This window comes from Astatotilapia calliptera, chromosome 22 (genome assembly GCF_964374335.1).
Source record: "Astatotilapia calliptera chromosome 22, fAstCal68.1, whole genome shotgun sequence".
NCBI classification, from domain to species: Eukaryota; Metazoa; Chordata; class Actinopteri; order Cichliformes; family Cichlidae; genus Astatotilapia; species Astatotilapia calliptera.
This window is the reverse complement of record NC_137442.1, coordinates 10,226,924-10,250,777: the sequence shown is the minus strand read 5'-3', so window position 1 is coordinate 10,250,777 and position 23,854 is coordinate 10,226,924. Positions and strand designations below refer to the sequence as shown.

The following is a 23,854-nucleotide window of genomic DNA, read 5'->3' as shown; positions in this document are numbered from 1 at the left end:
TTGATGCAAGCACTTCTAAAGAAATGCATCCTCCTGTCTATGTTACTGTTGACTGTATATAAATAGGACGGATCAATGATCATTTTCTATCATGATTTCTTTCTTCTTGTGTTTTAGTCCCTGGGACTTCTCTCCCAATAGTGGTAGCCAGCGTGACACAGCTAACCTTTTTATCAAACACAAAAATGTCCTCTCTTTCTGACAGGTATGGCAGAGTTGGCGAGTCTGGTGCAGCGGTTGGAGGTGGCGGTGGGCCGCCTGGAGGCCATGTCAGGCCCTGGAGGCAGCGCTGGAGGTTCAGATGGAGGAGGTATTACTGTTAAAGAATACACTGAATAATATGTGTAGAGATCAGTGAGTGAAGTTTGCATTAATACATGAAAATGTATCACTGCGCTGAAGTCAGCTTCTGGCAGTGTGGACAGCGAAACCGGAGCCTTTTTGAAAACGATGACAGATTTTAGTCATGTGATGCAGTCATGTGACCAATTAAACTAAGATAGCGGAGGGCATTATATAGCTGTTGTTTTGTTTGCGCTCAATTTTGACAGCCCTATTAAAGATTAATATCAGTTTGTAAATGCTCCAGATAGCTTTTCTTCAAATTCTTTAATTCTCACTCACTTTTGCAACTTTGTACTTTTGTGTTACTCACAGCAACAACTCCACCTCATTGTTAGTCCATTTAAAAAACTGTGCTGAAGTCAGCTTCTGAGCTCACAAAAGCCACTAGATTATTTGACTGAGTGGGGTCATTTATCACTAAAATGTTCTGATGTTGATAATTATGGCTTTCAGTCAGTTACTGTTGGCGTTTGCAGCTAGGCTTCTGCAGCGGTAGATTTAGCTGCTCTTGGTGTGTTAGCCATGGTTCACTGCAATGTGTTGCTGTGCTGAGCGTTACTTGGGGAATTTCATGCAGATTAGACCCAAGTAGTTGTTAGTAAAGATATCAGTTCCACATTAATGTAATGTAAATGGTAAATGCACTATAGCGCTTTACTTAGTCCCTAAGGACCCCAAAGCTTTATACTACATTCATCCACCCATTCACACTGGGGATGGCAAGCTACATTGTAGCCACAGCTGCCCTGGGGCGCACTGACAGAGGCGAGGCTGCCGGACACTGGCGGCACCGGGCCCTCTGACCACCACCAGTAGGCAACGGGTGAAGTGTCTTGCCCAAGGACACAACAACCGAAACTGTCCAAGCCGGGGCTTTAATCTTTACATGTATTTCTTTTTAATCCCCGTGGTCTTCTTTATCTTTGCAGCTGTATCTGCGCACGTCGAGGGCTTCGATGAGATCATCAAGGGTCCTCTGGCGGAGTACCTCTCCCTCAGCCAGAAGATAGGGGGCGACGTCCAGAAACATGTAGGTCACAAGTTCAGACATTACACATTTACATGAGGCATTGGTCACCAGTCCTACTGGAGCTGAGTTTAATTCTTTCCTAGGAAAGATGATTCCTGAAAGGTTACTTTAACTGCAGCAGCCATTGTAGAAATATTTACTGTCTACAAGTAAACGTTTCTTCTTTCCTGATGAGCACATTGCAGTGTATCTTGGTTTTTTGCCTCCACCTGCAGATCAGAAGAGCAGGTGCAGCCTGTGGAAGGACTAACGCAGCCTTTTGTTTGTGCTTCATGCAAAACTCTGCAGGGAATCTCGTAATTGCAGTTGATGCTGCTGATTTAATCGCTTCTTTTATACAGCATTGTTTTACATTTACAGTGATATTCCTCATTTTCCAAGTCCATGATTTATTTTTTTTTTCCCCTGCTGGCAAGACTTGAATATTTCTAAATATGAAGCCCCTTGAAAGCAGTTTCTGTTAAGTGTTCGTGAAAGATGATTAAAAAATGGCACAATGATAAATTAATGTAACATTTCTTTCCCTCTTTTAGGCAGAAATGATGAAGCAGGGGTTCACCACTGAGAGACAGCTTCTCATCACAGCCTCCACTTCCCAGAAGCCCTCTGATGTGAGTTAAACACACTCCGTAAAACTTTAAGTTGAGCAAGCACCGCATTGATTGATCAATTTCAACTTTGTGCATTATTTATTGTGTTCGTCTGCAGTTTAAATGGACGAACCCTTCTTTCTTTTTCCCTCTCTGTACAGGTTCTGTGTTGTGATATTTCTGCCTCATTTTATTTCGATTTAAAAATCTGCTGTAAAGATTAAATATTCAAGCTCGGCTTAGTTGTGATGGAGAAAGCTTAGTGGGATTATTGGCCTTGTTAATTTGCTTCAGAAGTTGGAGAATTTGAAGAGGGTTTTTTTTCTTTCTTCTTCTTCCTTTTTCTTTTTTCCTCGAGTTGTGACTCAATTCTATACAAATTCTTAAGTTTCAGGTATCTGCTGATATCGAGTGCTAAACTTTTGTCCTTTTTCGACTCTTCAGGCAGTTTTGACGACTCTCCTGCAGCCCGTGTCCAGCGTGATCCAGCAGGTGCAGGCGTTTCGGGAGCAGAACCGCAGCTCGCCGTTGTTCAACCACCTCTCCGCTGTCAGCGAGAGTGTGCCTGCCCTTGGATGGGTTGCCATGGTGAGTCCAGGGGCTGAGAGAGGTTAACGGGTAGGAAAAGAGCCGTTTTGGCACCACTCTGTGTATGTGGATAAATGAGTGTATAATGGGCGGAAACAGGCCTCTCTTTGATTCTGTCAACAGTCTCTGATGAGCGACGGTTTCTTGGCTGATGTTAAAGCACCAACAACAGAGCTTTGCTGTTACAGTAAATGATTCATTCATTGTTTGCTGTTGTGTTTTTTGAGACTTATGAATAATGGATCAGATTTTCAGATACACATGATGAATGTCTTCATTCTCTGTCCGCCTACCTCTGTATCCTTAAACTTCTCATTTGCTTTGCAAAACATTTGTGACAGCAGTACATATTTCAGAAGAACAGTCATTCTTTTTTCTTTATTGCTAATGAGAGCTAGACAAGGAAGCTGATTAACTGATTAATACGTCTTTATCTTAGTTATTTATTTTTTTAGTCATGTTGAGACTGATTTTTTTTGACCTTTGGACAAAGCCTCTTTTTGCAAAGATTGTGGGTGTAGCTTTATAGCAGTAGGATGGATTAGTCTTTAATTAAAGGCTTCACTTGTGGGGAAGCAAAGATTTTAAGTTCTCAAAATGTTGAGCTTTAGTTTTATACTTCCCCTTTCTTTAAACATACCTGACTCCTCTGCATCCATTTAATCCGACTCTAAAAGACAGACAGGAAAAACCTGGCCCACAGAGTCCTAAAGGAAAACAAAACATTAAGGGGCAGGAGGCATGTCAAAGCAAATGACTGCAGTGATTCTCCACTGCTGTTTAAGTTGATTTTAATACTGTTTATTTCATCAAGTGACCTCTTTAGTGGTACATGTCAGGTAGGGATCTACCAGCAATCTAAATGCTGACATGGTGCTTGTGCTTTTAAATTGTTAGCTACAGGTTACAATTAAAATCTTACTAAGTTCAAACTTAGTTATCCAGTGTTTGGGGTTTTTGTTTGTTTGTTTTTTGTTTTAACGTTCTCTGTGGACATTTGGACTAAGTGGTTTCCCACCCATGATATACGAGATAAGACTGGCTCTATTTATCCCAAAATTTGGGGAAGTTCCTGTGTTACCGCAGCCAAGAACACTAAGTACAACCTAGATCAAAATGCTTAAACAAAGTGGACTGGACTGCTCAATATAATAAAAGCAATATGACAAAACAAACTGGCTCAGTTAGGCAAAAACTACACACAGGGTATGTTTTACGAAATGAATCTAAACCTTTTTACTTCGTGTCAGGCTCCCAAACCAGGCCCGTACGTTAAGGAGATGCAGGACGCCGCCACGTTCTACACCAACCGTGTGCTGAAGGACTACAAGGACAAGTCAGTAAAACCTCCACTATTAAAGCCTGTTTCCCTCATTGTCCGCAGCAGATGGGCCGTCCAAATTTAATTTGTATACAAAGCTGCTGGGATTTCTTCCAGTTTGTTCTTATCATTTTAAACTGTATCATATGTTTTTATTTTTTATGTTGAATCTAATAAACAAAAGGGTCAAAAGAACTTTTAAATGCAGCCAAACAGTTTGCTCGACCCATCTGTCTTCCATCCTTTCTTTTCCTTTTTCAAGTTATGGTGCCCCATGGTTTTACTGAGTCAGCACTGCCACATGATACACTGAAGCATGTCGGTGGCAGACTTCCTGGGTTTAAACTTGTAATAAAAGCCTGAAAGTGAGGCAGACTGTTTGTGCTCTCAGCTCGTGTTCACATGTCATACAGCAGGCAGGCAAATTGCACAATGAGAAAATCTGAAATAAAAAATAAAGTTGTGTTGAGTTCTAAGTAAAGGAAGAAAAACTGCTAGAGCTAAAAAACGATGCCATAAAATCATATGTCGTCTTCACAGGGACAAGGTGCATGTGGACTGGGTGAAAGCCTACATCTCCATCTGGACTGCGTTGCAGCATTACATCAAAGAGCAACACACCACCGGACTGACCTGGAGCAAGACTGTGAGTTTCCAAAGGAAGGAGGAGGAGGAGGAGGAGAGAAAAAAAATAAAAAAAGGAAATTACTGCAACTTGAAACATAAAAAGCAGCTCTCAAATGATCAAATGCAACCTGACTCATGAATTAACACATTTACCTTAGGGCCAGTTTTACTAATACTTTGTGCCAGAGCAAACTGGTCTTTGGCATTAGAGAAAATTGTACTGTCTGTACTTAGAGTTATAAGGTTGCATGATTTCTGCAGCTTGCCCTGTTGCATATGTATTTCTGGGACTTCCTTTCTTGTGGTGCACAATGAAGGAAAAGCAGGAGCTTTTAGGGTACAAAACAATCCTGAAACTGAACTTGAGCTCTGTTTTTGCTAAACTAAATTTAGCCCTTCAGAATAAACTTTATTTTTGTTTACACACAAAGTTGAGGCAAACACAGGGAGAAGTGGTGTAACTGCCCCTGATATGCAAACAGTCCTGTTTTAAATTATAGAGGGGAGAATTACTCCAGAGTTTGTCTCGTGAGTGTGCTCTCCTTTGTCTGCTTTAAAGGCTAAAAGTGTGTCCTTCATGACCTCATTCACCCTGTTAACCGTTTTCTTCTCTTCTTCCTCAGGGTGCAGTAGCTTCAGCCGGTGCTGCTCCACGCAGCGCTCCTGCTGGCGGTCCTCCCCCACCTCCCCCTGGACCCCCTCCTCCCGCTGACCTGAGCGGACCCACTGGCGGCGCTGGGGACGCCGGTGCTGATAATCGGAACGCCCTGTTCGCCTCCATCAACAAGGGGTCTGACATCACCCGGGGTGGGTAGCTACAGCTCCAACCAACAGTGATGAGAGGAGCTGATACATTTTTTTTTTTTTTTTTCTGGCCTCAATTTTGAGGATTTGAGTGCAGCAGTAGTCATGTAGCAGAGCTACATGAATCAATACAAAAAGGCTTTGTTGATGTAAATCATATAAAGGAGTCTCTGGTCCTTCGTTCCTTTTGTTAATCATTACTCTATGTGAGGAGTAGTAATCAGTATTGATGAACCTCTCTGGACAAATAAGTTGATGGGAGACAGTGTATTAAGACGGACCTTTTTATTTCAGTTATAATCTTTTATGCTCATTTACACTTACTAATATATGGGTTCCATTCCTTTTATTTATTTATTTTTGTTATCACATAAATTAGATGTGCTTTGGATTAAGTAACGCTCCCTCTCTCTCAGACTAACAGTGCATGTTTCATCTCTCCCTGACCCCTGCAGGACTAAAACATGTGTCCGATAACCAGAAGACCCACAAGAACCCCAACCTGAGGAGTCAGGGCGCTCCAGTGCGCTCTGGACCAAAACCCTTCGCTTCAAGCGCCGCCAGACCTGCTGCATCCGCCACACCAACCCGTACGCTCCCCCCTGTGCTGGAGCTGGAAGGAAAGAAGTGGAAAGTGGTACGTTGAAGGGGCCAAAATGACCAGAATAGATTTTTAAACTTGCTTCTGGCTCAGACAAACAGACCTTCTTTTTTTTTTTTCTTTCTTAATTCTTTTTCTCTGTTTTCTTAACTTGCTTTCTGCAGGAGAACCAGGAGGATGCTCAGAACCTGGTGATCAGCGACACTGAGCTGAAGCAAGTGGTTTATGCTTTCAAGTGTAACAAGAGCACCCTGCAGGTCAAGGGCAAAATCAACTCCATCACTTTAGGTAAGAAAGGAAACTCACTCCTCAGAAACACACACGTCGAGGGCTCTCGTATTGCCCCTGATATAATGCCCAAACATTTATTTATATTTGCCGACACAGCCGCCATAAGTGAATAAAAGGCAGAAGAATGAGCTCGGTGCTTAGAGTCTCTTAAATATACTTATTTATTTTTCTCTGACAGACAACTGTAAGAAAATGGGCCTGGTGTTTGATGATGTTGTGGGCATCGTGGAGATGATTAACTGCAAGGATGTCAAGATCCAGGTGTGATTATTTTATTTTATTTTATTTTTTTTTGTTCACTGTTTGTTGCATTTCATGAGATCACTGAATGATTTTTGCTGCCCCGTCATTCTTCGGCTCTTTGTAGTTTCTCTGCTGAGGATTTATACATTTTTCATGAGCTCTGTTTATTATTCATGTAGTTAAATATTGGAAACTACAAGCTGCTCAGTTTTTGGCAGCTTCACTGTCAGCTGGGTGCAGTGTTGGGCTTGAGGAGATTTGTAGAAGCTGATTGTAGATCGGCATTGTGTATCATCTACCTCATAAAGTTACTGGCTTTTAGCCAAAGGGTCTACTGTTTATTTTTTCCTTTTGTTTCCAGGTTATGGGGAAGGTCCCAACTATATCCATCAACAAGACAGATGGCTGCCACATTTATCTGAGCAAGGACTCTCTGAAGTGTGAGATCATCAGCGCCAAGAGCTCAGAGATGAACGTGCTGGTACCCAACAAAGATGGAGAGTTTGTGAGTATCTCTGATTTCATTTGTTTAGCAGAGGAAGTTTAACGTGACACAAACAGGACCTCACCTGACTGTGATAAGAAACCTTACTGCTTCTGTAAACCTTATGGGGTATTTTTGGCTTTGTAAATGCTGTCATCACTAAGTTTTCAGTGCTGCTGCTTTTATTTAATCCTTATTTCAACCAGAAAGTCAATTGAGATTAACATCTGTTTCTCAGGGAAGACCTGGACAAGTAGGCACATACCTCAAGTTAAAAATCAAATATACTATGAAAATAAAGTGAAAGAAGTCAATCGAATAATACAAATAGAAGGAGCAGTAAGTCTTTATGAGAGCTTTGAGCTCTCCTGGGTAGACAAACACGTTCAGCCTCGTTAGGTACTTGTTAGTGTCTGTGAGGCAAGCGTCACATCAATTATGATTTTCTCTATAAAAGGTCTTGGATAAAAGTCCAGCCTTGCAGAAGTTTGAAGTCAAAGTCGTTAACATGCAAACGGTCACATTGGTCCAGCGAGTAGTGTGCATTTGATCTTTTGAGCTGCTTTCAGCTTCGCATGCGCGGCATGTTTAATTAGACCATGAAGTGTTCCTTGAACTGTGCATCTTTGAGCAGGTTTGTGGTGTAGTTGTTTTTAGGATTTTTGTTAAATAATGAGAACATGAGGTTAAGAGCAAGGGGGCAAAGCTCTCCCATCCTCGTTTTAGTGCTGCTAGGAACCTTTGACCAGAACAGCCCGTTTATCGAGTCTTCATCCTGAGCCGAGCTGATCAGCTGCTGACTATAAACGACAAGAATTCAAAGCTGGTCTGAAAAAGCTTGTTGATCTGACAAAAAACCCCTGTGTGTCTCTCCCTTTCAGACGGAGATCCCTGTACCCGAGCAGTTCAAGACAGTCTGGGACGGCAGTAAGCTCGTCACCACAGCAACAGAGATCGCCGGATAAACTGGGGCAGCATATTAAAACGGCCGCCCCTCCTCAACGCCATCTCCACTCGTCTATTTTATTTTTTATTTTTTGCAGAGTCCTGTCTGACTGATCGACAACCCCACCAGCTAACTCTCACACTGTACACTGAGATTCAGACCTTTCCCCTTCTTCCTTATCAGCCAATCACAGTTTAAACTGTTCCTTCTGTAAGCCAATTAGAGGGCTGCTTGCCTTATCTGGAGCAGATCCTCCAGCCAATCAGCAGGGAGCAGCTTGTCATTCAAATTAGGGTTTCCCTGCAAGCACTTGAAAAGAGTTTTGCCAACAGCTGGGAAGCTCTGTATGCTTTTTTTTTTTTTTTAATTTATCTGGATGATGCTGAGCAAATTTTAGAATAGGCAATGTTGAGTCCTCTGCAGCCAATCAGGCTCATTTCTTTCCCTTCTTCCTGGTCAGCTGGGGGGCTGGCGTATTTAAGTTGTGGCCTCAAGGTTTCTCTTCCATTATATGCAATTCACTGGTGAAGCACTCGTCAAAAAGAGCCCTCTTTAAAGAGGATAAAGGCATCCATATCATCTCCACTGATGACTGCAACCATGAGACTCATAGTGGATAATGGTGTAAAACAAGTTCTCTGAGCACATAAAACCAGAGTAAAAGCAAGCTGTGCAAAAACATTCTCTCTTAAATCATTTTTAAAGCATAAATCCATCTAGGTGATGATGTTTGAACGGTTTAAAGTACGTTTTCACTTAAATCTACACAGGACATTCCTGAATGAAAGGAAAAAAAAAAACATTCCATGTTAGGAGGCATTTAAGAAAAGTGTGATAAAGAGCAAAGATGTTGGAAGTCGGTGGAAGTGAATTTTAAAAAGTAAAGGAAAGCAGACTGGAGTAAGTGATTGGAAACACCTGCTGTAATCACCTGTACAGCTATGAATAGTCTTTGACCATCAGCATCCTGCTCCTTCTCATGTCTGCAGCTCGCGTAGCTGTGGAGCTCTTCGCTGAATTTTCTTTTGTCTCTTGTTTTTGTTTACCACTTTAATTTCTCTTTTTTGGGGGGGTCCAAACTCAAATCTGCTCATTAGTACTGGAGACATCATTAAAAATGTTGCAATAAATCCAAGTATATGGGTGTCTTTATTTTGATGTTTTATTTGTACAGAAGCATTATTTCACAGTTAAAAGATCCAAATGAGGCAAAACGAAAGTGGCTTAAACCCCCCCCCCCGTAAAACCTGCCAACAATGATGAATAGTGTTTGACCTCATCAGTAGACTGCACCTGTGACTGCTAAAATTATGATGGCATCACAAGACACAGATTAAAAGCCAACACGCTGGAAATGATCAGTGCAAAAAGAGTAAATGATGCTTTCTGCTAAGCTTGAGCGTCCTGTTAAACTGGCGTTATATTGCTCTTGATTTCAACTGCAGCTACAGCAATCTGAGACTATCAGTATGGAGCTGCTTTAGTGTAAATAAGGCAGCAGGTTGGCTTTGAACCACTCTTCTTTGAACTGGAGGTGGTCGCCTTCGGTGGCCAGAAAAACCAGCTTCCCTGCTTTGTCCATCGCCGCCAGACCCAAACGATCCTACACACACACACACACACACACACACACACACACACACACACACACACACACACACACACACACACACACACACACACACGGGGTCTGTTTTACAACCGGCATGTGCAACAAAGTTTGATTAATAAACATTTGCTGATGGAAAACCGAACTAAGATATGTCCTACTACATGCAGAACCATCGTAAGGTGGTTAAGGCAAAAAAAAAAAAAGAAAGAAAAAAAAAAAGAATAGCTTCTGAATTTTTGGAAAGGCGAAATAAAAGCAGAGATCTATACTTATCAAGGTAATCCTAAGTGTTACAAAGGTGGTTCTTTTCCATTGCCATGGTAACTTGTGCTGCAGCTAACCTGCTCCAGGCCTTCCGTGTACTACAAACCAAGTTCACCAAACCCAGTTAGGCTCAGTGCTCACCTCAACTCGATAAGTCAACCCAAGGTCCATAATCTAGCTATAAGTACGTTCATAAAAAACATTTAGCTTTAGTTGTTGTTCTTGAGTTAATTGTAATTTTGCAGCATTTTAGTCACTATCTGTTGAGTTTCTACGAGTCATAAATAAATTGACTTGACAAACAGTCTGATACCAAATAATGAATAAAAACAGGGTTAGTCTGTGCGCAAACTTGCAGTATAAATATGTCCTGTTCTGGATTCTCACATTAATGCCTACAGGACAAAAGTGTAAAATTGCAACCAACGAGGGAAAAAAAAAATAAATAAAAAAAATAAAGTTGCTCCTTTAAAAAAAAAGAAAAAGAAAAAAAGTCTATATTGTTGTAAATGCACACATATCTTCCGTGTGTCTAATTGGCAGATGCTGCACACCAGCAAACAAATATACTCAAATACAGACTGAGACCACGTTTTGACAAATAAATCTGATTACCACCTTCTTGTGACTGCTTAGCCTTCACATTCACAGGAAACACTGGATAATAAAGTGTGTACTGCTCACACCGTCAGCTCTCTTCCCTCATCAGAGGACCTGCAGTGATTACCTCCTTGTAGAGAACGCTCTCCTGTAGAGTCTCGGTCTCTTTGGCTTGGCCAGTTTTCAGGAAGCCGAACCACTGCGAGAAGAATCGGGACAAGACTGTGACTGGTCTTTAATCAGCACCTTTTTTTTAATAAAAGTATTTTTTGAAACTGACTTGTGCAGAATTTTGCTAAAACTTTGGCCATCAGGGGACAGAATTTTACCAGTGTGTATGCTGGGATGATTTCAGTTAAGTGCTACTGCTCTTTCCTTACAAGGTGTTTCACCAGACCACTGGTATTGTACTTAATGGTAAAATAAAGGTTGCACTGACTCACTGCACCATCTTGTGGTGTAAACTGGTATTACATGAATGTACAGGCTGGCTCCAGTTCATTCAACTTAAACTTACATCTCTTCAACACATTACACAGACACTTTCAATAAGAAGTCGCTGAAGTTTTTTCTTCACATTGTGTTTTTAGTTCTGTTCATTTTTAAAATAACTACGTGCATTATGTTTGGTACCTCAGTATCGACAGGATCCACCACAGAGTCCTGCAGGAACTTGACCATGACGAACTTCTCTAGCTGCTGAAGATTCTTCTTGTAAGTCTCGTTCACCGCCTTTAGTAGAAAACAAAAACATTTTTCAACAAACAGAAAAAGAACTTTGCAGATGTGCACGAAGAGTTAAAAAAAAAAAAAAAAAAAAAATCAGATTCAGGAATTATATAAATACAATTAAATGTCTCCATGTGTCTTGTGTGGCTTTCTCTACCTCAAACAATCCCAGGCTGCTTCTTTAAAATGAATTAGCACCCTGCTCTAATAAAGAACCCTTAAAGAGTTTAAAGGACATAATTAATGTGAACAAATCATTCTCTTCTGCGTCGTAGCTCAGTATGAAGAGAACCAAATTGTGAAATAGCTCTTTGACTGGTTTTTATTAAGCGATTATTCAGAAGTTGATTGATTTATGGATCGGCAGAGATAACCCTGCAGGTCAGTTTGTAGCCACACAGTCTAATCCGATCCTGTCTATTAATGAAAGGTTAAGCTCTCGATCTAAACAGCAGTTTACGTCAGTGGGCAAACTTCAGTTTGATGGCACGACACAGACTTTCTTCTTTCTGGAAATGTTGACCCTGGAGCAGACTGTTAAGCACTAATAGGGTGTAATCTCATTGTCTTTTAATTAATACCTTTCACTGGACTTAAGTATCTTATACAGTAGCAGCAGCCATCTTCCTTCTGTGTTGCCTTCTGTTTTTTCACTTGTTTATAGTTTTAATGGAGAATAAAGAAATCTAAACGTGTATAAAGGTGTGTTGTACACCGAGAACATTGCATGGTTATAACTCATCTTTGAGACGACAATAAATCATTTATTAACGATTAACTAAACTCCTTAGGCACCAAAGTCCACTTCTATAGTTATTCATAGCTGCATCTCTTTGTCTCCGTCAGCAGATGGCAGAGACAGAGTAGATTCAGTCCTCCAGCTGCCGATAAACACCGAAATGCTGAAAAAAAACCCACAATCTCCCTTTTGTTTTCCTAACGCAGTCACTGTTTACACTTCTGCGACCTCGTTGTACTGACTACAGGGCTGTTCTGGCTCTACCGACCCGCTCTTGATTGATGTCGGCCAGGAAGCGGCTGTACTTCTTGTAGAGATCATCGTTCAAAGGGTCATGCCAGTACTGGGCCTGCACCAGGCTGATAACCACAAACACAGAAACGATTCGTCACAAGATGCTTGACATGACTTAACAGGAACAACAGGCTGATGCAAGACGGAAAACTTACTGCTTTTGAAACCAGCCCAAGTAAGCTTCCTTATTCAGAGCTTCACGAATCATGTCACAGATTTTAGAGCTCTCCCCAGGACACCTGGGCAGCCCGTACACACCTGAGGATTCGAAAAACACACGGGGTTAGGTGCCAGCTTGTTTGGAAGCTGTCAGGAATTAGTAGGCAGCATAGAAAACTGTCAGGAAATAACCTGGACCATTCACTCCCATAGCTCCCTGGTCTGGCTCACAGAGCACTTGAGGCTCTTAATAAGTCTCCAGTGGGAGACTGAGCTGTTTACATCTTTACATAGAGGCTTGAATGTGTTTAATCTGAGGAGAGGAGTTCTGTTTTCAAAGATCACCTGTGATGTGTAAATAGAGCAGAACAGAATAACAAGTCTGACGTCAAAGAGAAGGACCTACAGAGTCAGGTTAAACTTTTATGTGCAGCTGATTTAATGACAATAGACTGAGTTTTATTTTACAAGTTAACTACATCATAAAAGAGCTTTTAGTTTTGTTTTCAGTTTAACTTTCTTTGCAACTACTGAGTTCAGCTCTGAAAGCGAGGCCCTTCAGCCTCCTGGTAGATGCACTTATCGAATAAGTTTGAACATAGTAGGTAAGTTCCTTCGTTAGTTGATGTCCGACCTTGACATTTATATTAGGGTCACTGAGATTTAAAGCTGATACACCTGTGGTATCAATTTGAAAATCCTACGTCAACCTGTTCTCTAGTTATCATGTTCACGGCGCCAGCCCGCTTGGCAGGGTGATGGCAAAACCCCAGCCTTTTTTGGCTGAAGGGTAAAAAAAAAAAAAAAAAAAAAAAAAAAAAACCCTAAACACTACTTTTACATCAGAATATATCTGGTCAGCTCTGCTCACAGGGAAGTGAGCTAAAGTTATCATTATAGTATCACCTTGGTGCTGACCGCCAACAGAGATCAGGTTTTTCATTGGTGGAGAGGCACAGCGCTGAGCCACAGCCCTCCTGCGAACAGAGGAACCGGGTCAAAGAGTCAGAGCAAGCTTCCTCATTTCAGTCAGGAGACAAAAACTACGAGCGGGAAACATGCCGAGGCCCGAGAGTTGGTTTTTTTTCAAACACACAAAGCTTCCAATTTCTCTTGCATAACAAGTAAGAAAACCAGAGTCCAGAACAGGAGTTACATACAGAAATTGCGCCCCCTGGGAGAAGCCCATCGCATTGTATCCTCCCTTCAACTTGGGGTCCAGAGCCAGCTGATTGCACACCATGGACACCTGCTCATTCACATCTGAGAAAAACCCATTTTCTGTGTCCTGCAGGAGGAAAAACATGAAAAGTTCAAATCACAAGTGACAGATTAAAAGAAGAAAATGAGCAGAGAGATAACGTTACGGCGTCACCATGGATCAAAGCCGTACCCGTGCAGGTTTGGTATAAATATTAACACAGAGGAGTCACACAGTGAAGCTGCAAAGGAGCCATTTTTCTGATGTAACTTATGTCACTACTACTGCAAATACCACAGAATAGGAGCCATCACACATGTGGAAAGCTGCTGTGGGACTGTTAAAGAAAAAAAAAAGGCGTTCTTTATTAAACATGTCATATTCACTTTTACTGTGTGTTTCTGTGAGAAGACGAGTGGCCATGAGTCATCTTCTGAAGGTAGTGAAGCAATGCTACGTCTTAATAGGATGACAGCGATTTTTTTTAGCTGCGAAATAGCATTACAGGAAGTTTTATCTATGCGTCCAGTCTGTACAACAGCTTCAGCGTCTTAAAAAGGTACAGGAAGTATGTAATCTTTTGAAGTTTTTTAATTTAAAAAAAATAAAATAAAATAAAAATAAAAAATATAATAATAATAATAATAATAATAATAATAATAATAATAATAATAATAATAATAATCCATTATCATTCATTTAGAATGAATATCAAAAATACACAGGAGTGGGCGCTTGTTTGTGGAAGCTGCCGTGTTGCCTCACCTTGTAGAGACTGACATATAATACAGAGGGCGAGATGAACATCCGCCAATATTTCACAATTACTTATCGTCACCAGATTAAACATGTAACCCTCCCATTGCTGGACAAATGAGCCAGCTAAACAACAAGAGCTGGTTTTAAGCTAACGTTACGCCAGCTAACGTTAAGCTAGAATGTCCTTAAAAAATTTAATTGTTTTTTTAAAGTTATCGCATTTTCCCTCTGATAAAAAAAACTTGACATTGTCACATCATACGAGTGTCTGACACAATAAAAACATTAGATACATTTCAAAGAGTTTAACTAATGCCAGCTAATGGCAGCAAATGCCAGGTAACAGCACTTAACAAAGGCTAACAGCAGCTAATAGCAGCAAAAACAGCAGCACTTACTGACAGAAAAGTTCAGCATATCCTCAACAACTCATCTCGGTATCGCTGTCAGTGGACAGAAGTGGGCTTCACTGACTCGTTTCGGACTCCTTTTACTAATTTTTACAGAATCATCCAATAGTAAATCGTAAATACATATGGACATCCAGTATATTTCTAAGGTAAAGTAAAGACTAACAGCCTGCAGTCACTGTGAATCATGCACTTTAATAGGGAAGGTTAAGAAAGCTGAATTCTACAGTCTGCAATCTATTAAATCTAGTGGTGAGATTTCACACACTCTACCTTTAATGCCATTTAAATTTTTACTTTCATACTATTAATATTCCACTAATTACAGAGATGAGGGGAAAATTTTGCTTTTTAAAAATTGCACTTTTCAAAAAAGTGTGAGTCTTCATAACTTCTTAAGTACAGAGCAGAAAAACAGAAAACACATTCAAGCTCTGTTAAAATCTCTCTACCACTGCCACAATCTAAAGCTAAGTTATTGTTTGTTGTTTTTTTTCAATCAAAAAGAAATATTCTTTAATGAGCTCTGAGCATTAATATAATGAGAAATATCATTTTTTCAGGCACAAAGCTGCAAAATTTAATGTTTATGATGTAGAATTAAAAAAGCAACGATCGGTATTTCGTCTGTTTCCTGATGATTCACAGGAGAAAACTTCATGGGGTGTTTTTGGGTTGCATGCTCATATTAAATTAAAGCTTCCAACAATGAAATCAGATATTTCATTGTTTCTCTTCGTGACTCTGTAATACGGTCATCTCTGTCCAGAAACCTTCTGTTTATGAGGGGCAGCCAATCAGAAGAAAGTTGTCCTTATATAGGGAGGAGCTAAACTATCTTATTTCAAAGAGATGCATCGAGGTAAAAATAAGGATTATTTTGAACAGCGCAAACGTAGAGCCCAAAAATACAAATTCATACCTGAAAATTCCTTGAACTGTTCTAACATTACCATGTGACTAATGCAAAGACCATTTTATTCACAGAAAATATTTTCACTTTCATAAATGTCTTTACAGCGTGAGGTTACCTCCACTATGTTTTTCCCAATCATCACTGAGAACACGTAAACTCCTGGGATCTCCTGCTCAATCATTTTCTTTATATAGCCCATGCTCAAAGGGTTGCAACACGAGTCACCTGATGAAGAAAATACAAATAAACACAAGCCTTATCGTCCAACTTTATTGAAGGGAATCAGGCATATCCACAGTATTTTTATGGCTTATTTTAAATACATATAAATCAGGTAGAGGCTCAGTGCAGAGCACAGTCCTCTTTGGTTTAAGCTCTAAAATCTTCTGCACTCTGAGTTAGAGGTAGTGTCTTTTTTTGCCTGAGGAAGAAGAGAAAGTGTTTTTCTTTTCACTTCCTCAGGTGGGATTTCTCCATCTAGTATAGGATTTAATGAGCAGCCTATCAGTTTTAAGCACAATCCTCATCTCTCACATTACAGCTCAGGTTTTTATCTCACTGCAGTGTTGCTGTAAACATGTGGCTTTCACTTTCGTCAGCAGGAAGTGACGTGAATCGATGAATCACATGTTACCAAGGTAAGTTATTCAAATGTGTACTGAACAGTGGGGACAAAGGCATCACAGTTAACTTTTTTTGTACTATTCTAGATTATTTTGTGTAAAACACAACACAATCCCAATAACTACACATCTGTGGATGCATCTTTTAAAACAAACAAACAAACAAACAAACCAAAAAACAGGATTAATTACCACACATGAGATTTTAAAGATCCTTTTCATGGCAGGTTTACATAAAAACATGCAAATTATTCAGTTCTATTTACATATTGTGGAAAAATGACCTGAAGATTAAATGTGCATCTCAGTTTAAACATAATAGAGAAACTATGTACAGTTGGGTGAGTTTTTTCAATCTTAAAGCTTCTTAAGCCAAAATAAAAGAGGAACACCGGATGTTTCATGGTTTCATAAATCAATCTGGTTGTGATTTTGTCCACAATAAAATTAATTTTCGTTCATAGTTTTGATTAAACAACTTGCAGTACTTGAATTGAAAAACTGAATTAGAAAACAAATGACACAATTGCATGGGCCTCTACATATCAGACCTTTAACAGTCAGCAACCCCTTATATATGTCTCTGGAACTTAAAACACTCTGCATCAGCTCATAAGCTGGTGTACTGTGTTTTTATGGTTATTATGAATACTGGTTTGTAGTGTGGTTTCAGAAAGGTGGCTTATGCTTAATTTTTTTTTCTGTGAAGACTATAAAGGTGCCATTTTTAAGATTTTTTCCAATATATCCCTACAGTAACGGAGAACAGAGTCACTTACCCATCCCATGCCAGAGCACTAGTGGTACAGTCCCATTGTCGGAGTCATGAATTGGGCTGGAGGTAACAAGCAGCACTGGCGCAGCCAGGAGAAAACACAAAAGGACAGCTGCCATTCTGAGTCCTGACACATGGAAACAAAATGAACTAGTTTTTCCTATTTTATCAACATCCAAGAAATAACAGACCCCTGGAATCTCTCGGCAATATGAATTTATTAATGCTATCTCTATATAAGCAATATTTGCTGTTATTCAGTTAAATGCTGTATGCTTTTATTTATTACAAATCCCCTTTGTCATTTAACCTTTTTTCTAAACCCCTGTATGTCATGGTTGCTAATTGCACTGGTCCATGTTTGTCAAAAGATATCTGCTGTATGTTTGTATACAGTCAGTGGTCCTTGCATGTGAATGAATATCAAATAAATGGGAAAGTACAATAAAATGTTCGACAGGAAATCATCCCTGTGCTTCCTAGTATCCCCAGAGCTTCCAGTTTATTAGAGCTGGTCATCCCGGGTATATTTATATCTGCATTAGAAACTCAGCTCACTATAAGTGCGTCTATGAATTATCCTCATGTCACTTCGAACAAGCTAACTACAAACGAAAGAGCACATGATTTACATCAAACGCATACTTATTACGTACATTTTGGAATATGCAGTAGCGCATTGGTGCTGTACCAAAGGTTTAAATCTACGCAACGTATTCTTTAAAATATGTATGTAAATATAGTTAGATTAAATTAAATAAAAGATGTCCAAAATTCCCCCAAAACACTACTCACCGCTTCCGTATCCTTACTGTTTGTCTGTTGGACTGCTTGTCACATGATAATGTTTGGAGCGTGTAACCAATCACGTGAAAGGGGAGGGGTTAAAAGCTAAAGGGGGCGGAATCTCCAAGTTACGTTAAAGTTAGCCTTTTTTTTTGTCATTTCTTATCCATTTAGTTTGATTTAACCAACTTTACGCCTGTATTAGGATTGCTGAAGATTATGTCCACTTGTGTAGCAAGCTTCACATGGATACTCTAACATCTGGCCTCTTATTTTGAGACCTAAATACCGCACTCCAGCTACCTGCTAACGCTTAGCTTGCCATGCTAGCTCGTTGTGAAATTCCTGGACAACAGCATTCCTGCTCGGATTATTCAGCGAGTTTTCTGGAGGCTTGAGGCGGAATTGAAGAAGAACGAGCAAGTGAGATAATAAAGGACAGGATGAATATTCAGTACGAGGATACGACATTACCGGGGAGCTACGGCGTCGTGGGGTCGTTCCCCAAAAGTTTTGGTTATGGAGTGGAAGTGTCAGACCTTGAGGAGAGCCCGACATCAGCTGATAAACCCAGGATCCTGCTGATGGGGCTGCGGCGCAGCGGCAAGTCCTCTATACAGAAGGTATGGTCATTTATCTGTCCCCGAACACCATCCAGATCACCACAGGACAAGAAAATTCTGAGTTCATAGTAAACAAAAAGCGAACAAAGGAAACAGTTTGGTTACATGTACACCTAAAGGAGATATCACCGTGGGTCAACACACCTGAATGAAATGATTAGTTCATTACCAGGCTTCTGGAGAGCTTCAAGACATGTTGAGGAGGTAATTTAGCCATTTAAATCAGCTGTGCTGGATCAAGGACACATCTAAAACCTGCAGGATACCGGCCCTCGAGGCCCGGAGTTCGACACCTGTGATTTAAAAGATGGAGAATGAGACCTGCAATGCTGTATGATTTAGAGTGGCAGGCATGTGCAGAGGAGGGCTGGAAAAGGGTGTTGAAGGTGGAGCTGCCAGGCAGGAGGAAAGCTTCATGGATGTAGTGGAGGAGGACGCGTTGGTGTGACAGACGAGAAGGTTAGGGATAGGCTGAGATGGAGGCCGATGATCCACGGTGGCGACCCCAAAGTTAGCTTTGAGAGGTGGATAAACCTTTAGATCCAGGGTAGTGGTGAGAAATGACTCTTAATAAGTCACATGAAAATTTTGATTGTCAGCTTCATTTGTTATGGATTTAGTCAACTCAATTCAACAAGACATATGCAGAAGTTTAATGTTTTAAGTATTTCAGCTTCTTTCTGATCTCTAGGCAGTGTAAAGCTGCAACAAAAAAGGGAGCCTTTAACTCATGAAACTAAAGAGCATAATCAGCTGAGCCTTGTTGCCTTTGATCAAGAACAACACAGCCTGCTCTGGATCAGTCTAACAGAATCCATTATGTAATGGATTTGTATTATTATAGCGCTTTTCCAGTATTAGTGACCACTCAAAGTGCTTTAGACTACAAGTCACATTTTAACCATAGATACATATATCTGTTATAAGTCCAAACAGGCAAACTCGACACAGAAAGGCCCGAGCTGGGGTTCCAACCAACAACTTTATTGCTGTGAGGGGTCAGTGCTGACCACTCATAATAAGGATGTTGATAACTGATAATTCAGGATGTTGGAATGCTGTTCCACGTCATTCTTCCCACTTTAACCTTTCTCTGAACTCCATCTTCCTCCAGTTTCACAGTCATTAAAAGTTTCAGTCTTTGTTGTTGCTGCATTTCCGTTTATTTGTGAAAGATTTCATCACAGGCCTCAAAAATCAGCATAGCATGTGACTTTGTGGTGACTTGGAGTTTTTCACCCAGGATTTAGCGGACGACATGTTAGAAAAGTTTGTGACTTCTGAGAACTAAAGCCAGTCGAAATGTGGGAGTTTGTTTCAATATGACATATATATATATATATTTACAGTGAATAAAACAAGTATTGAACACATCATCAATTTTCTAAATATATAGATATTTCTAAATGCCATTATGTCAGTAACAACCCATCCAATTCAGACATGTAAAGACATGAAACCATAGATGTTCATCAATTATGTGTAATAATGAGAAATGACCCCAGAAAAGATTATTGAACACGCTTACTGAAAATGATTTAGTGTTTCGTACAAAAGCCTTTATCTGTGACAGTTTAGGCGCCTCCTGTGTGGAGAAACCAGTCACATGAATGAGCCAGAATCACGCCTGAGCAAACAGTCTTCAAATCCCGTGGGCCCCTTCTATGACCTCTGACCTTTAGTTTTTTCCATAGATTTTCACTTGGATTCAGGTCAGGTGTTAGGCTGGGCCATTCTAGCAGCTTTATTTTCTTTCTCTGAAACCACCTGAGAGTTTCCTTGCTGTGTGTTTGGGATCATCGCCTTGCTGAAACGTCCACCCTTGTTTCTTTTTTATCAAGAATGTCTCAGTACATTTTTCCAACTTTGATTATATGAAGCATGCCAGAACACCATGGTGTTTCCACCACCAAACTTTACTGTTGATATGGTGTATTTGGGGTGATATGCAGTGGCGTTTGACAAACATGGTGTGTATTATGGCATCCAGAGAGTTCAGTTTGCCTCTCATCTGAGCGGACTATATTCTCCCAGTATTTCATAGGCTTGTCTAAACGTTGTTCAGCAAACTTCAAACGCGCTTCAGCATGCTTTTTCTTCAGCTGTGTGGTGAGTGTGCGTACAGTTCATGGTGGTTGAGTGCATTACTTGTCGTTTCCCAAAAAGTTGAATCTGTTCATCTGAATGTAGCAAATTGGTGATGTTTAAATTTCTGAGAGTAACTGTAATCTTTGTGCATCACTACTCAGGTTGTTTTCCACAAGATGTCACCCAACGAGACTTTATTCCTCGAAAGCACCAACAAAATCTACAAAGATGACATCTCCGGCAGTTCCTTTGTCAACTTCCAGATCTGGGACTTCCCCGGCCAGGTGGATTTCTTCGACCCCACATTTGACAGTGAGATGATCTTCAAGGGAGCTGGTGCTTTGATCTTTGTCATCGACGCTCAGGTACGGTGACTTAAGTGTGACTTGGTGCTTTGGGTGGTGAATTAAATCATGTGTTAACTAAATCAGCACATCCTGTCTTCTGTTACCAGGATGACTACATGGAGGCTCTCAGCCGGTTACATCTAACTGTATCCAGAGCCTACAAAGTGAATCCAGACATCAACTTTGAGGTGTTCATCCACAAAGTAGACGGTCTGTCAGACGACCACAAAATCGAAACGCAGAGAGATATTCACCAGAGGGCCAACGATGACCTGACAGATGCCAGCCTGGAGAAGGTTCACCTCAGGTGAGAGTCTGACGTGTCTACACAGGTGAAATACTACAGAGCTTCTTGTCATGGTTAAGGTGTAGTTTAGCATTCATACTAGTAAGTCAGACACAGTCATTCCTAAAGTGTGGGTCCCCCTGGTGGATTGTAAAAGGTACTGCAGGTGGGCTGAAGTAATAACAGAAATTCAGTTTTAAAGTGCTCACATGTATGAACAGTTACATGTTTATATAAATGTGTTTATTTATATAAAAAATGAATTAAAAGTGGTAACAGGAGGTGGTTAGTTTGTAATATTATTCACTACTCTGACCTAAATTTACTGCTTTTGTATTTTATTAAAGTTTGTGTCCCAGTGACAGGTCGGTCACACATTGGCTGTAACACTTTACATATGACTGGGTAGCATTAGCTGTTTATGGCCAAAAGCTGGTGATCATGTTTCTGTTTTCTGTTTGTTGTTGTTGTTGTTGTTGTTTAAATAAAATTTTCAACTAAATGAATCACTTTCAGTTGTATTTTCAATAGAGTGAACATTTAAGATTGGACAAGTACAAATACAGATACAGTATTTGAGATTTCTCAAGTTATTAGTCAGAGCCATCGTGCAAATATTCAACTATTTTAGGGGTAGGTATTCAGTTTTCAATTTTGGGATTCTCTGTTGTTGAAAGTACAGCACAGCCAATCTTTTAACTGTGAGGTCTACCAAACCTGACCCTCATCTCAAACCTGACCCTAGTCCTTTCTTTCTAAATAGTTCTTTTGTAACCTGATTGCCCAGTCCTGGGAGAACATTTTAAAAAGAACAGATGTTATATATTCTGATGCTTAGAGTTAGAGTTACAGTCATCTGTGGTGATAATTAGGCCTCAAAGGTTTTAAGACACCCTTGGAAAGCAGACGTGCTCAGAAGCTAAAATTAAAGCTTCTATCTCAGTTTTGGTAACTGTCTCGTCGTCTTTATTTTGTGTCCTCAGCTTCTACCTGACCAGCATCTACGACCACTCCATATTCGAGGCCTTCAGTAAAGTCGTCCAGAAGCTTATTCCTCAGTTGCCAACACTGGAGAACCTTTTGAACATTTTCATATCTGTATGTTTCATTTATGTTATTTGAACCACAATAAGAAGCCTCATTGTATTTTCTTTTTCGTATAATAAACATCCCTCCTGCTTTGCAGCACTCCGGGATTGAAAAGGCCTTCCTATTCGATGTCAGTAGCAAGATTTACATAGCCACAGACAGCGCCCCCGTGGACATGCAGTCCTACGAACTCTGCTGCGACATGATCGACGTGGTCCTCGACATCTCCAGCATTTACGGGTGAGAAAAGCTATCAGATTTGTTTTGAGCTTTGGCGAAGAGCAGCGTTTAGAGGTGCTTTTGTCTTTGCCTGCCAGGCTGGAGGACGGCAGCGGCTCTGCCTATGATGAAGAGTCTTTGGCGATCATCAAGCTCAATAACACCACAGTGCTTTATTTGAAAGAGGTCACGAAGTTCCTCGCGCTCGTCTGCATCCTCAGAGAGGAGAGCTTTGAGAGGAAAGGTGTGTACTTTTATTTTTTGTAATTGCTAGTGTTGGCTTTATCAGGAAAATCTTCCTACGTAAATGTGTAAAAACCTGAAGAAATTCACATAATAAACACACAAACACTATACACAATTGTAAACATGCTCACTAATTTTCTTTGCAGGTTTGATAGAGTACAATTTTCACTGTTTCCGAAAAGCCATTCACGAAGTGTTTGAAGTCGGCAGTTCGAACGACGGTGCCGCCTGGAGACCAGCGAGCTCGTCCAGCAACAGCCAACCAAGCCTTAAATATGCTTCTCTGAATGGAAGTGATGTTTAGAGGGGCTGTAACTCTGCGGTTTACATGAAGTCCAGTGAGGCTGATGAACGATGACTCTTACGTTTCACAGAGTCTTATCTATACGTGGTTCCTCCATCAAACGCGAGAGTTTTTCTGTTGTACCAGCAAGATTGTGAAAAAACTACTCGGCTGAATGTCACGAAATTTGGTGGAGAGGCCGAACGTAGAGGATGTAGAGGATTTACTTTGAATCTGAATAATTTTCTGGAAAACTGTGAGAGAACGCATTGGCCATGATTGAGAATGCGCTCTGCCCAGTGCGGGAAATACTGTCGCGTACGAATCGTATTTTTTCTCTGCCATCCTGCAGAAATGTTCAAATTTTCAGTCAACTGTGTTTACCTTCTCGGCCAGTACTCTGGAACGTAGAAACACTTGTGGCCCAGTTTAAGTAGAAATGCTCTAAAGCCATCTGAATGTGTATTTCCTCCACATCCCGCAGGAGCACACACTCCTTCCTTGTTCCTCCTCGCTTTGCTGTGAAATCTTGAATTCTTTAAGTAATCCTTAAGTTTAGGGGGGGGGGATACTCCTGTGCCTGTGGAGCACCATGTTCATTCTTCTGTGTGTTTCCTTGATAATGACATGTAATGGATCTCCTCCAATCAAAACTGTGCCAGTTACACCATCGCAGCCTTGGGTGATTAACAGAGAGGGTGATGGTGTTTTGGTCTTAATGGAGTCTGGGACTAACTTACGATGGTTTCACTCGGACAGCCTGCCAAACCTTTGGACTTTTGTAGCTTGATGAGTGTGTAGGCCAAACTGTTTGTAGCAGATGTTGAGGTTTTCTGTGTGAGCGCTGAGTGGGACCTGAATGATGTTTCAGAAGCCATGCAGATGTGTTTTCATTACTGTACATAAATCTTTAATAAAATATGTTTTCATACTTTG

At 40.6% G+C, this 23,854-nt stretch overlaps 3 protein-coding genes across 7 annotated transcripts in view; 2 read left to right on the top strand and 1 right to left on the bottom strand.

The window, feature by feature from the left end:
- The window catches only part of cap1 (CAP, adenylate cyclase-associated protein 1 (yeast)), a 14,564-nt gene extending 5,564 nt beyond the window's left edge, over positions 1-9,000 (top strand). The window contains exons 2-13 of the mRNA XM_026157237.2: positions 206-310; positions 1,275-1,375; positions 1,909-1,986; positions 2,410-2,553; positions 3,804-3,889; positions 4,415-4,520; positions 5,125-5,308; positions 5,761-5,942; positions 6,071-6,194; positions 6,376-6,458; positions 6,802-6,945; positions 7,806-9,000. Of these exons, the coding sequence (XP_026013022.1) occupies positions 208-310; positions 1,275-1,375; positions 1,909-1,986; positions 2,410-2,553; positions 3,804-3,889; positions 4,415-4,520; positions 5,125-5,308; positions 5,761-5,942; positions 6,071-6,194; positions 6,376-6,458; positions 6,802-6,945; positions 7,806-7,889 (1,419 nt within the window). The 5' untranslated portion in view covers positions 206-207 and the 3' untranslated portion in view covers positions 7,890-9,000. The remainder of the gene's footprint in view (positions 1-205; positions 311-1,274; positions 1,376-1,908; positions 1,987-2,409; positions 2,554-3,803; positions 3,890-4,414; positions 4,521-5,124; positions 5,309-5,760; positions 5,943-6,070; positions 6,195-6,375; positions 6,459-6,801; positions 6,946-7,805) is intronic.
- ppt1 (palmitoyl-protein thioesterase 1 (ceroid-lipofuscinosis, neuronal 1, infantile)) lies at positions 9,001-18,417 on the bottom strand. 5 transcript variants are annotated; one of them, XM_026157239.2, is made up of 10 exons: positions 18,277-18,417; positions 16,956-17,078; positions 15,669-15,778; positions 13,428-13,555; positions 13,174-13,244; positions 12,264-12,366; positions 12,083-12,173; positions 10,980-11,078; positions 10,474-10,545; positions 9,001-9,473 (listed from the first exon to the last, which is right to left on the bottom strand). In XM_026157239.2, exons 1-10 carry the CDS (start codon positions 18,293-18,295, stop codon positions 9,351-9,353), a joined length of 939 nt encoding a protein of 312 aa, XP_026013024.1. In that variant the 5' UTR covers positions 18,296-18,417; the 3' UTR covers positions 9,001-9,350. The 5 variants fall into 5 exon arrangements, with proteins under 5 accessions (XP_026013024.1, XP_080152000.1, XP_080151999.1 ...); XM_080295874.1 differs by having other exon boundaries at positions 16,956-17,030; positions 18,277-18,416; XM_080295873.1 differs by having other exon boundaries at positions 18,212-18,351.
- Positions 18,155-23,854, top strand: rragcb (Ras-related GTP binding Cb). Its single transcript, XM_026157238.2, has 7 exons — positions 18,155-18,360; positions 20,610-20,813; positions 20,903-21,102; positions 22,065-22,179; positions 22,268-22,410; positions 22,488-22,633; positions 22,782-23,854. Exons 1-7 carry the CDS (start codon positions 18,181-18,183, stop codon positions 22,937-22,939), a joined length of 1,146 nt encoding a protein of 381 aa, XP_026013023.1. The 5' UTR covers positions 18,155-18,180; the 3' UTR covers positions 22,940-23,854.